At 36.2% G+C, this 11,876-nt stretch overlaps 1 protein-coding gene across 1 annotated transcript in view; it reads right to left on the minus strand.

Annotated features, from left to right (window-relative positions):
- Positions 1-3,637: 3,637 nt before the first annotated feature.
- NAP1L1 (nucleosome assembly protein 1 like 1) overlaps positions 3,638-11,876 on the minus strand; it is a gene marked incomplete in the record, with an annotated part of 15,290 nt that continues 7,051 nt past the window's right edge. Inside the window, 11 exon segments of the mRNA XM_072401388.1 lie at positions 3,638-4,315; positions 5,421-5,471; positions 6,078-6,110; positions 6,507-6,629; positions 7,744-7,763; positions 8,496-8,641; positions 10,010-10,149; positions 10,315-10,386; positions 10,480-10,608; positions 10,948-11,028; positions 11,142-11,283. Of these exon segments, the coding sequence (XP_072257489.1) occupies positions 4,280-4,315; positions 5,421-5,471; positions 6,078-6,110; positions 6,507-6,629; positions 7,744-7,763; positions 8,496-8,641; positions 10,010-10,149; positions 10,315-10,386; positions 10,480-10,608; positions 10,948-11,028; positions 11,142-11,283 (973 nt within the window).

An 11,876-nucleotide genomic window follows, 5' to 3' on the forward strand; every position in this document is an offset into this window, starting at 1 on the left:
ATAGTAGTGCACCAAGGCTACATGCTGCCAAGAAGAAATAAAGCAGGGCTTACCCCATCTCACCCCCAGCACATCATCCTGCAGTCCTGTCTCCTTGTATGGAGTCTATTCACACAGACAGCAATGAACAGATTTTACCCATGTCTGGTCTGACACTTGCAGCAAACATTGGGATGTAGATGCACAACAAACACTAAGAAATTGAGTACATTTTTTTCTACCCCATATTTTTTTTTTTAAATTTAAATTAAAAAGTTAAATTAATTAGGAAGCCCAGCAGAACAATTTGAGCAAACACTGGGGGTGATTTATCAATACAATGCAGAAAAGTATTGTCAGTAGAAATAGGTGCTCGGCCACCTGGGTGTTTAATGCTTTTTGCACATCTCAGTGACAAGCCTTGCATACTCTGCCATTCATACATAAGCATCCAAATGATAATATAACAGCATAGATTAGGCAGTGGCTGTGTTGTCTGCAGGTTCCTCTTCCTCAACGAATCTCCACCAGTATTATGTCTGAAGTCTGAACTGTGACCACCGTGTCTGCACCATTTACACCTGCACCTACAGAGCAGATTTCCTAGCTACAATTTATTACTGTAGAAGTATGGTTTACTCTTAATGGTATTTTATTTTTTAACAGTGTGTAGGGGAAGGGGGAGTTGGCTTTTTTACTTTCCAATTGTTTGAACTGACAAATGTTATGAAGTGTTCAAGTTTCCATGTTCGCTTTTACTTGTTCCTCTTTTTTATGTATAGCACTGTCATTTTAGCATGCCGTCTTGGAAAGTTTTGTTTGTTTTTTAACCTCACGAGTCCAATTTATTATTTGAATCCAAACAAAATTTAAATGTGTTGCACTATACACAGTGGGACATTGCTGAAGGATGTGTCCCGGTGGTTGCAAAGCCTGAATTCCCCTTTTAAAAAATGTTTTTGCCAGTCTTTGCTGGGGTGGGTATTCCTCCATAAAGACCTTAACCACAATTCAACTGTAATTCAATATACAAGCAGCTTATTAGGGCAGAGGGAAAAAATAGCAACTTGGTATGTGAAGCAAAGCCCTAACTAACTACTTACCTGAATTTAGGCACCTCAGAAAATTGTCAATTTGCTCCCATTGAACAGGATTCATTTTATGGCTGTTCTTTCTGATGTGGATACGCATACTTTTGTGAAAGTAGGTTTTACAAAATAAAATATTTCCAGTGCTATTAATGCTATGTGTAACCATATAAATGCATACTTATGTCATATAAAGCTCAGAATCCTTTTATTTCCATAAACGTGTGGGGAACATTGCCCATTCTATACCAAAGGAAAACATGAAGAAAAAATTATCAAATTTGTACTATTCCTTTACAGAAATTGAAGAAAAGGGAATAGTTCAAAATAATTCAAAATAATTCAAAATAATAGCAGTGTGGAGTATAATTTGATTGGAGAGGGGAAAACATATAAAGCATCCAAAACCTGAAACACACAGGGAAAAAAAAGGAAACCTACCAATCAAGTGCATAGAAAAATAGCCAAAATGGCAAAGGCTCGGTCAATTATCAGCTCCAGGAAGATCATGTTGATCAGTTTACCAAAAAACACCTTGACTGGCCTAAAGAGAAATATTACATTTTGTGGACTAATGGAAACCCCAAACACAGAATTAAAACTGTGTGGACAGTGAAGCATGGTGGTGCAAGCATTATACTATAGGGGATGTTTCTAATACAATGGTATTGGGTCAATTTATTGCATACCAGGGGTCATGGATCAGTTTGAATACATCAAAATACTTGGATCACGCCGACTTATGCCGAAGAGGAAATGCCCTTTAAATTGGTGTTTCGACAGGACAAAGACCCCAAACACACTCGTAAACGTATGTCTTGGTTCCAGACCAACAAGATTGACATTCTGGAGTGACAGCCCAATCCCCAGACCTTAATCCAATAGAAACCTGTGGGGGTAAAAACCAAGAAAAGCAGAATTGTGAAAGGTAGTCCAGTCATCCTGGGCTGAAATACCTGTTCACAGCTGCCAGAAGTTGCTTGACTGCATGCAACACAGATGTGCAGACGTTTCTCAGAAACAGTGGTTATACAACTCAATATTAGTTCAGTGATAAAAAGGAAAGAAAAATATTGAAACTTTTTTTTTAGTGAGAGAAAGAAATGCAGACTCTGCTATTATTTGAACAGCATAATATCCCCTTTCTCACTTTCTGTGAAGGAATAAACCAAATGTAATACTTTTTTCTCATATTTTAAATAGAATGTGCAGTGCTCCCAATACATTCGTGTGTGCTTTTTTTCAACACACTGCTAATATCCTGAACACAACTGTATATCTACATTTTATAGAATATATGTATGTGCATAAGCAAAAATATTTGCAGGTTATAAATCTGGATGCACGTCCTGAGCAACTCTAGGAGCTCACCGTTACAGATGTACTACTGCCTAATACACTTAACATTTAGCAATTTTGACATGCTTTAGGAAGTTGTATATTTAAAACACACAGGGGCCCTATCTTCATCCCTACTTGACATGTACCCAGTTATATCCATTTAACCCTTTACTGTACTGATTGAATACATAGATTTTTTAATTTTTGTTTGTGGATTTTGTACATATCTTTATGAAATTGAAGGAAGGCATGGTCCATATTGGAATTTCAAAGAGGTAGGATATTTAACTGGAAAAGCCACGTGGGACATACTTTGTAAGAGGCTTGACCAGAGACTGACATTAGGAAAAGCAATAATCAAGTTGTACCAATTCAATAGGCACACACCGCCTTCACAAGCCAAAGGTGACCAAGTGTCAATGCATACCGCAACTGGGGAAGTCAAAGGTCTGTGTGTTCTAGGTGGTTTGACAGCAGCAGAAAGATTCCTTGGCTGGCAGAAAAAAAGTGTTCAACACCCCAACTTTTTGGCTGTTATTGGATATTGTTCAATCGCCATTACTTTATCCAGTGGTATGCTGGCAAGAACAGGGCAACAGTATGTAATACTGGAGATATTAGGAAGATTCTTAAGTATCCTGGTTTATTGCACTGTTACAGAAAAGTGGTTATTCTCTTGTGAAACTTACCTGTAGAAAGCAGTAATATAACTCACCTATGATACCAAGAGTCAAGTCAAAGAAATTCCTTTTTCTAAATCTAAGGAATTTTTGACAATTCATTATGGTCTGGGAAAGTATAGTGAATAAGGCATGGCCTACAAATGGGACCAGGCCTAAAAAAGGAATAAATTGTTTCCTAGCACACTTAAAGCAGGTTTTTGTTGCAACAATTTCCAAACATGTAGAAGCCACACTGCATGTGCACCTGTTGCTTGCTAGATGCTTTAGGACAGGGGGTGCCCAAAACATCAATCGCAAAGGTAACGGGAATGAATTGCTGAGTCGTGCCTTTACCGATAGGGATGCCTTTTAGTAATATATATATATATATATATATATATATATATATATATATATATATTTAGCATTTTTATTGTTGGCAGATCATTTTGACTTGGTCATTTTAAAAGTAGCTCACAAGCCAAAAAAAAGGGTGGGCACTGCTGCTTTAAAATCACTCATAACACAAATATTAGAGCTACTGTTTAATAAAATAAAGGACACCAGTTTCTGAAAATACTAGGTTTATTAACACCCCAGTGGTAAACAATAACTTTGTTATGTTGACCATCACTTTGTAGATCACAGTCACAGAATACAAAAACCCATAGCATAAACAAGCAGACATGATCAATGGACATGGTCTGATTGGAAATATATTGCGAGGGTAAGTTCTTGAATGTACCATTTCAAAGGTAATAACTGTTTTTCTAGAACAAAGTCATGAAGGCACAGCTATTGCAAGCGACTGACACCTGTTTAAACTACTGGGCTGAAAAATACTTTGGTTCCGTAGGAGGTTTATCTAAACGGAAGGCTGGTTATCTGATTGCAGCTGTGAAGACTCATAACTGCTAAGATATACATGGCAAAAGACTTCACAATGACCAAGACTATGAAGCAGTGAAGAACATGCTTTAAGGGGATCTCTGCATCCTATTAAATATCTGGCAGGAGATTACACTTAAAATACTAAGTCCAATGATCTTACCATTTGAACATGTTTTTTAAATGTTTAAATTTTATTGTTTTATAACAAAAAATTGTTTACTTTATTCTACCAAGAAGACACAAAACATAAGGCTGTAAGTAACTAATAGTTTAATTTATTACAGTGCAGGTAATCCTCAAGGCCACATACACACTGCTTCACTGCTGTTTGCACTCAGCTGGGTTTTGATCTTTCTGTAAGAAAAGAAAAAAAAAAGGAATTTCAAATCTTTATACTTATAATAAAGCACCAGTCACCTATTTTGTGCCAGACCACCATGAATGTGAATAATAAGTCTTTAAGTTTGACTGATGGCTTGTCAAGTGTCCTTAGACTGCTCAGCACGGTAAAGGGTTCCACCTCTTAAAATGGCAATTGGACCAATAGGTAATCCTAATCAAGACTAGCCAAATTAAGTATTTCAGATATCTGCTCAGAGCATCTCAATTTAAGACAATTTAATTGTTAGGAAAATGACATTGTAGCACCTCACCATGCTGCTTTAAGGCTGGGTCTACACAGACATTTTCCCCAGCATTTAACCGAAGGCTTTAAAAGCCCATGTTTAAGATTCCCATGCATTCCAATGGGCTAATCTACACCAGGCTACTCACGTTTCCTTGAGCATTCTAGATAATGCTCCTTGCAACGTTTAAAAATTAAAATGCTGGGTCAATGTTGGTAAAAACACATTCATCGAATTCAATGGGGGCAGTTTTTCAAAACTGAGCTTTTAAAGCCTCAAGTTAAAAACAGGGAAAAAAGTCTGTATAGACTCAGCCTAAAGAACCAAAGCTCTAAAGCAAACTAACTCTTTAACCTCCAAGTGCAAATAAAAACAAGTTTATCTATCTACTAAAAATCTGTGAACCTGAACAGGATACTAAAGAGGAAAGTTCAACTTCAACATACAGAAATGTGCATTCCATAAGAAAAGGTTAGTGCTCAGTGATTCATAACACAAAGACCATTAGTGTATTAAAATAACTCAAAGGCAAAAATTACATACCCAGAACATGAATTCTGGACACCATTTAAACCTAGTGGGGAAAAATTTCAAAGGTACACATACAGAAATAGAATGTAGTTAACCAAAACTGCATGTCTCCATTTGTTAGACTGAACACATTGCATGCTTTAGAAGGGTAGGTTTGTTGAACTTTCACTACACAAGTAGGGGTACTCAACCATGTTCCAAAAAGACAGCATGCATGAAATGCCAACTACTGTCGTTTATGAGAGCTACTATTCTGTATGTTGAAATCATTGTTTTGGGGAAGCTAGGTAACCACTTCTTACCTTCGGTTCATAGTCTGGATCATTTTCCTCATCAGCTTCTTCCTCCCCTTCCTATAAATTGAAATAAATTGAAGGGTCACCAACAGTCTAAATTAGAACAAACTTTGACAGATTATATGCAACCTTAAGGGAAAACAAGCTGTAAATGTTTGATCACAGGATAAACCTTTATACTAAATTTAGTGGACTGTAGGTTCAAAAAGGTTGGCGACTACTGGTCTACATGACCCAGGTCCACAACAACCCCAAAAACATAGGTTTCTGCTGAAGCAGTTGTAATTTTTTTTTTTTTTTTTTTAAATCTGCAAAAATTGTGATAAAATAATGATAAAATAAAAGTGAAATATATTGTGACAAAATAAAAGAATAAATAGCTATATTGTGTTTACTGAAGAAAGTTGGTCCTTTCAGATAGTTTAAACATACAATAATGAGGATAGAATTCCTCTCCAATTACACTTGTAACCAAGTTGGGCAGACCCCGTTTACATGGTTTCAGTAAACTTCTTGAGCGACTAAAGCAGATAAGAGGAGTAATTAAGGTTTGCCAATTTCCTTACAGGATACATCATTGAGTGGAAAATATCTCCTATCCTTACACAAAGTTTGACATTTAAGCACAAGTTATAATAGACATTTTTGCAGCGCTATAATTACCTCATCATCTGCTTCTTCACCCTCCTCATCATACTAAAAAAAGAACAGAAAAAAGTTCAATACGGTTTGGTTGTAATTGTCCCCTTTTAAGTCATTTGTAATTGACAAAAAAATCAGTCTCCAAATGTTAAATTACCAGTTTGTAAAGCAAGATTACTTAATCTGTCAGTTCCAGTGGTTTGCCAACTGACATTAACTTTGAAGATAAGCATCCCACTGAAGAGATAACTTGTCTAGTTGTGTATACACTTGGTACTTATACAGCATATGCCCTGCTAAAAGATGCTTAATGTCCAATTTTGATATTTGCATTTGTTAGGCCAACAAGCAGTCATCAACTATTGCATTTCTAAAATATCAGCATGCAGTCTTTGAGTTATTTAGGCTTAAAGGTAATTTTTTGAAAATAAAAAAAGTTAAGACATTTACATCATCATCGTCATCTTCTATAGCTTCACCAGTAAAGTAAAGCACGGATCGAGGAATTATTCGCTCACGTAGGAAGTGTCCGATTTCAAAATCTGCAGTAAGAATAGCTTCAGCATCATCATCCTAGTTGGGTGAAGAGGAAACAGAATTTACAATAAGTTTGGAACAGTCACAAACAGATCTAAAATATTTGTATCTTTAACTGAAAAATCTGCAAACCAACAGCTACAACAGTTTTAAAAATTCAAATTCTGCCTATTTTAGGAAATCAGGAGCATAACAGTTTTACTTCACATCTCCAAACAAACAGAAATACATGTCAAAGCACAGCAGACATTCATTATTGAATATGATCAACACATCCAGAAGACTTTCAGGATCCCGTGTCCCAGCTGATGAACCACACCTATAAACAAACCCTTTAAAATAATAAACAAACCCTTTGGCAATAATGGCATATTTTTAGTCACAAATTTTTAGACTGATACACTAATCGGAGCATGTGTTAAATGTTTTAAGTAGAACCAGTAACTGACAACTAGTTTTGCGAAACAGCCTCCAAAGTATTATTTATTTGTCTAAGCAATGTTTCCAGCAACATGGTGGAAAAGCAAAAGTGAGACCTCTAGGTAAGCCACCGAAGACAAATTCTTGTGATATTTTGGGTGTCTAGCATGTGTACAGCGGTCACCTGTCATTTAGAAATCTGCCTTGGGGAAGCGCTAAATGAATGACAACCACTGTCATTTCCAATGAAGATGCAAGGCACCATCTCCCCTCCATCACCTCCATAGAACTGAACAGCAATTTCCTGACAACACATTTTGTCTCATTCGACTGTCACTTGAAACAAAATGATAGTTTCTAGGGGAATTCTGTCTGCTTAATACAAGAACTACACAATAAGTTGAAATAAAAATGCTGTCAAACATGTAGGGTGGCCTTTTATTTTCTTCTAGAAATGGCTGTACCAATGTTAAGTGTTAGGTCGACCACCAAAACACACACGCATTTGGAGTAATCAAGACCTTCTTAAGGCTGCCCCAAAAGAAGTTACTCAAGAAAACAGTTTAAATAGGTAAGTATTAAAATCCAGCAATTCATTTATGGTTTATAGTCTACAAAGGCATTAGGGATTCTTTAGCATTTCTTTTACACCAACAACATAAAGAATTTCATCACAGAGTCCTTAAACCAATTACTTATTGATAATATAAACATTACTATATAAACTTACCAATTCTCCATTTTCTGGTACTAGGGGGAAAAAAAAAAAACTGGGTCAACATCATGACATTTTAAATTCTATAAAGGTCAACAACATTAAGGAAAAACAAAGGGTAACATGCAACTACCTACTATAGGACAAATCCGAACATGATGGAACAGATAAGCACTTCAACAACAATGTACAAAACCAGTTATAGTAATAAGCAGTGCTATGGTCATACATCCTAGCAGAGAAATACAATTGTTTGGGGAAGGAACTGGGATAGCCTGGACAATTCACACACTGAACTTCTAAATCAGAACTCTGGCGAACCAACATTTACATTGTATGAATGAGCAATTATAAAAACTTCTAAATATTTTCTTCAAACAAAACCCTGAATGGGTATTATATATAAACCCAGTAAAATTGTTTACATCATTTACATATTTAAAACTGCCCAAGTAGACCCAGCCTTACAGAAAAAAAAAAAAAAGCAGTACCTGTGACATTTCTGGGATCGTTCAGCTATCTTATTACAAAGTATTTGTATACCTTATTGGTATGAAAAGCCTGCTAATTTGTTTTCACTAAACTGATGGATTTTATGCCAACGGTTTAATATTTTACCAAAAGGTCACTATCCAAAAAAAATCAACTGCTGTTTAAATCATTTGCTTGGCCAGTCAAGAGTGACATTTTAGAGTCCTTTTCAAAAGCAACACCCAGTTCCCTAGAAACAAACATGGTAATGGTATACACTGGCCAAGATAACTTACCTTCAGGAGGGCAGAAGAAGTTGAAGAACGAGTCATTGGGAACAGTTTTAGTAACAGTTCTTACTGTACCACGGCCCTTATGTTTTTGTTTCTTCTTGATGGTTTTTAAAGTAACATTTTTGCCTTTCTTCCAGTCAATTTGGCATCTGTAAGCAACAGTTCATTCAGTACAATTACAGTACACATAAGAAAAAGTTTGATGTGTAAAAATTCATGCACAGCAGAACTTCAGGATCTTGGAAGGCAAAAGCAAAGTTTATAGTTTATTACTGGTCCTAACTAATATTGAGGATAAACTGAAACGTACAACAAAGTCAAAATTCAACTTTAAAGCTTTAGGGGGTCCATCCTTAAAGTTAATTTTTGTCACAAATTGCAATACTAGAATCACCAATACATGAAGGCAAAACACAAACCAGTCATCTGCATTAAAGATATGCTGAATGGCTTTCAGATTAGTCATTGCGACCAATGCTGGCATTCTGACAAGTGCATGCAGTCATTGAGAGTGTAAACAGGCTCGCCTTCTCTGTGGAGATTTGCCAAGATGTATAAAGTAAACCGGCCTCTGAACCTTTTTAACAAGGGGGAACCCTTTGAAATAAATGTTCAGGTGTTCAGGGGACCCCCTGCTATAATTAGTAAATCTACAGCTCACAGTACTTTGGTGTGGTGGTCAGTAGAAAGAATGTCCTACAATGCTGACCAACGGGAAGAAAGTCACCCTTACAGCAGGCAATATCCAGTCATACCACTTCTACAAAATGGCACAAGGCAACAGCTAGAGCGCAAAGTCTAATTTGAAATAAGCCCATTGTCATTAAAATTCGAATTAGATTCTAGGATGGGATTACACCAGTTTTACATTTTTAGTCACAGTCCTTTGGCACCCCATTTTCAAGCCCCAGAAAAACACAGCTTTATTTTTTATGTGGGATAGAAGTTAAGCATTCACATTAGTATATGAAATCACTTAAATCTGGATGTTGCTGCAAATTATAAATAGATGTCTGTTGACATGAAAATATATTTAGCAAGAGATTAGTATAAAAGTTGTTATGGAGGTCAGTAACCGCCCAACATTTTACTACACTGAGGGGGAAAAAAAAAATCTGTTAAGGGGCAGTGTAAGGTACTTAAACCCAACATTCAACTGTTAATACTAGAATCTAGACAAGATTGCAATAATGCAGATTAACACCAGTCCCAACATCTATAGATATTCATGATCTGTTTATCTGATTTACAAAGGCTAGCACTGCCCTCATGTTGCCACAGGTACACACATCAGGACATATGGGAAAGGTACAAACATACAATGTTTATTGCAGACAGTCCCTTCAATGTACATGCACCATAGTTAAGTATGGGACGACAACAAAAGCTGTATATCACTCACCCCATTAAAGTGTACACAAAAGCTAGGACGTTGTTACTTGCAAAATCACAAAACCATCGGTGTGCTATGTTGTAAAGGTCACAGCTTCCAAAATATGCTTACAAATAGAACTTACCCTGTACAGCCCATGATTTCAGGTCCATCAAATGAGAACGGATCAGTTTCATCAGGCTCTGACCTCATTTTATATGTCTTCGTCAAAACTTCATTTGTAAAGAACTCATTAGGCTCAAAGTGGAATTCTAAGGTAAAACTCTGGGGAGGGAAAAAACCCAACAGAAATTTCAGAAAATTGAGAGTTTATTTCCTAGAAGTCTACATAGAATGAATTCATTCCAGGTTTTGCCTGACCACAAGCTCTACCAAATCTGGCCCAAAAATTCAGTAAGATTATACTAGTTTTACTTCGTAAACGCTTACCATTGGCTGACCGATGTCTGAAAATTTTACTTTAATGTCCTTTAAATGTTTTAAGATAGGCTCATCATGTTCCTTAAAAAACACACAAGAAAAGGAAAAGGATCAGAAAAATGCAGACAAAAGCAAGAAATAAATATTCAGTTGCCATGGGTGTTAAATACATACCTGGACCATATCACTCAGAAGATCAACATTCTTAAATACAGTTAGCCAGAATTCTGGGATTCCTTTGGGGTCTTCTTTCTCTTCATCTTTCTTCTCCTCTTCAACTTTGGCCTTCTCTTTCATTTCCTCCTTAAAGAAAGTGTACCATTAGAAAATTCAAACTAAAAAAAATTCCACACAAAATACATAAAAAACAAATCTCGAAGTGGAGCTTCATCAGGTTTTCAAAACCATGACTAGACAATTAAAAAGAAAAACTAAATCTAGAACAAATTGTAGGAGGGGAGATCTTTAACAGGGAAAATTGTTCTGGTGAAGAATGACAAAAAGGATTAGCATTTTCTTCTAGCCTTTTTCCCCACCTGTGTCCTGCTTCATGGAAGTAACTAGATATTGCCTCATTAAACAAAAAAAGAAAAAAAAATCCATTCTATGTAGGAAACTACTACTATTACTAAGGCTACTCACTGAAATTTCCTCCTCTTCGTCTATCTTCCACTCGCACTCCTCCTCAGTAGGCTCATACGTAGCATTTATGATCTGGCTTCTCTAAAAATTTCAAAACATTAAAAAGAGTTAAGATGTAAAGATGTAATTAGTGGAGAGAAAAAAAGAAAAAAAAAAAGACCGAAAAAACAGCCATACATAGAAAAATATGTTACCTTGTCAAAGAGTGGCTGATATAAGTCAGCATATTTCCTCTCCAATGCATGGACCTCTTCATAGAATTTTGCTTCAATTTGTGCACACTTAACCTGAAGATTTTTTAGTGCATTTACTCTTCTTTTGACTACTTTGGGCAAACTACAAGTAAAAATTAAAGTCATCAACCACATTTTAATTAAAGTACATTGTGCAGCGTTTTCAACTTTTTATTATAAGAATTTACTTCTGCATTGTACACTTTGCATGTTTTCTCCACAACACAGACCTCTTGTCCCTCACAACCACAACAGAGTGAAGTACCAGAGAAGGTACAACATACCCTTCTTTATCCAGTTACTGCATCAGCCAAAAAGATAAGGGAACAATATTTATACTCTTGCAAAAAAGGGTTTACTATGCTGATACTATTTTGCATTAAGGAGGAACTGAAGTTAAGTCATCCCAATCAAGATGGCCAACGAACGAATGGAGAAAAAGACAGAAACGGCGTTGCCCGCAATGGAACGGGTAAATTTTGCTTAAAAGCAAATTAGTCAACCATTTAAAGTGGTTTGAGTTCTGCCTAAAGAGAAGATCGCATGATTTGTGTGCTACTATCAGCCACAAGAGAAAAGACATTGTGTGCAACATAAACCAACCTCAGTGCTACACTTCAACTAATATTGCCCAAGTCTTTTAGCCAGTGTCTGATTTTTTTTACTTGCAAAAAAGGAGGGGAGAACAAAAAAAAA

Source organism: Pyxicephalus adspersus, chromosome 2, assembly GCF_032062135.1.
Source record: "Pyxicephalus adspersus chromosome 2, UCB_Pads_2.0, whole genome shotgun sequence".
Taxonomy (NCBI): Eukaryota; Metazoa; Chordata; class Amphibia; order Anura; family Pyxicephalidae; genus Pyxicephalus; species Pyxicephalus adspersus.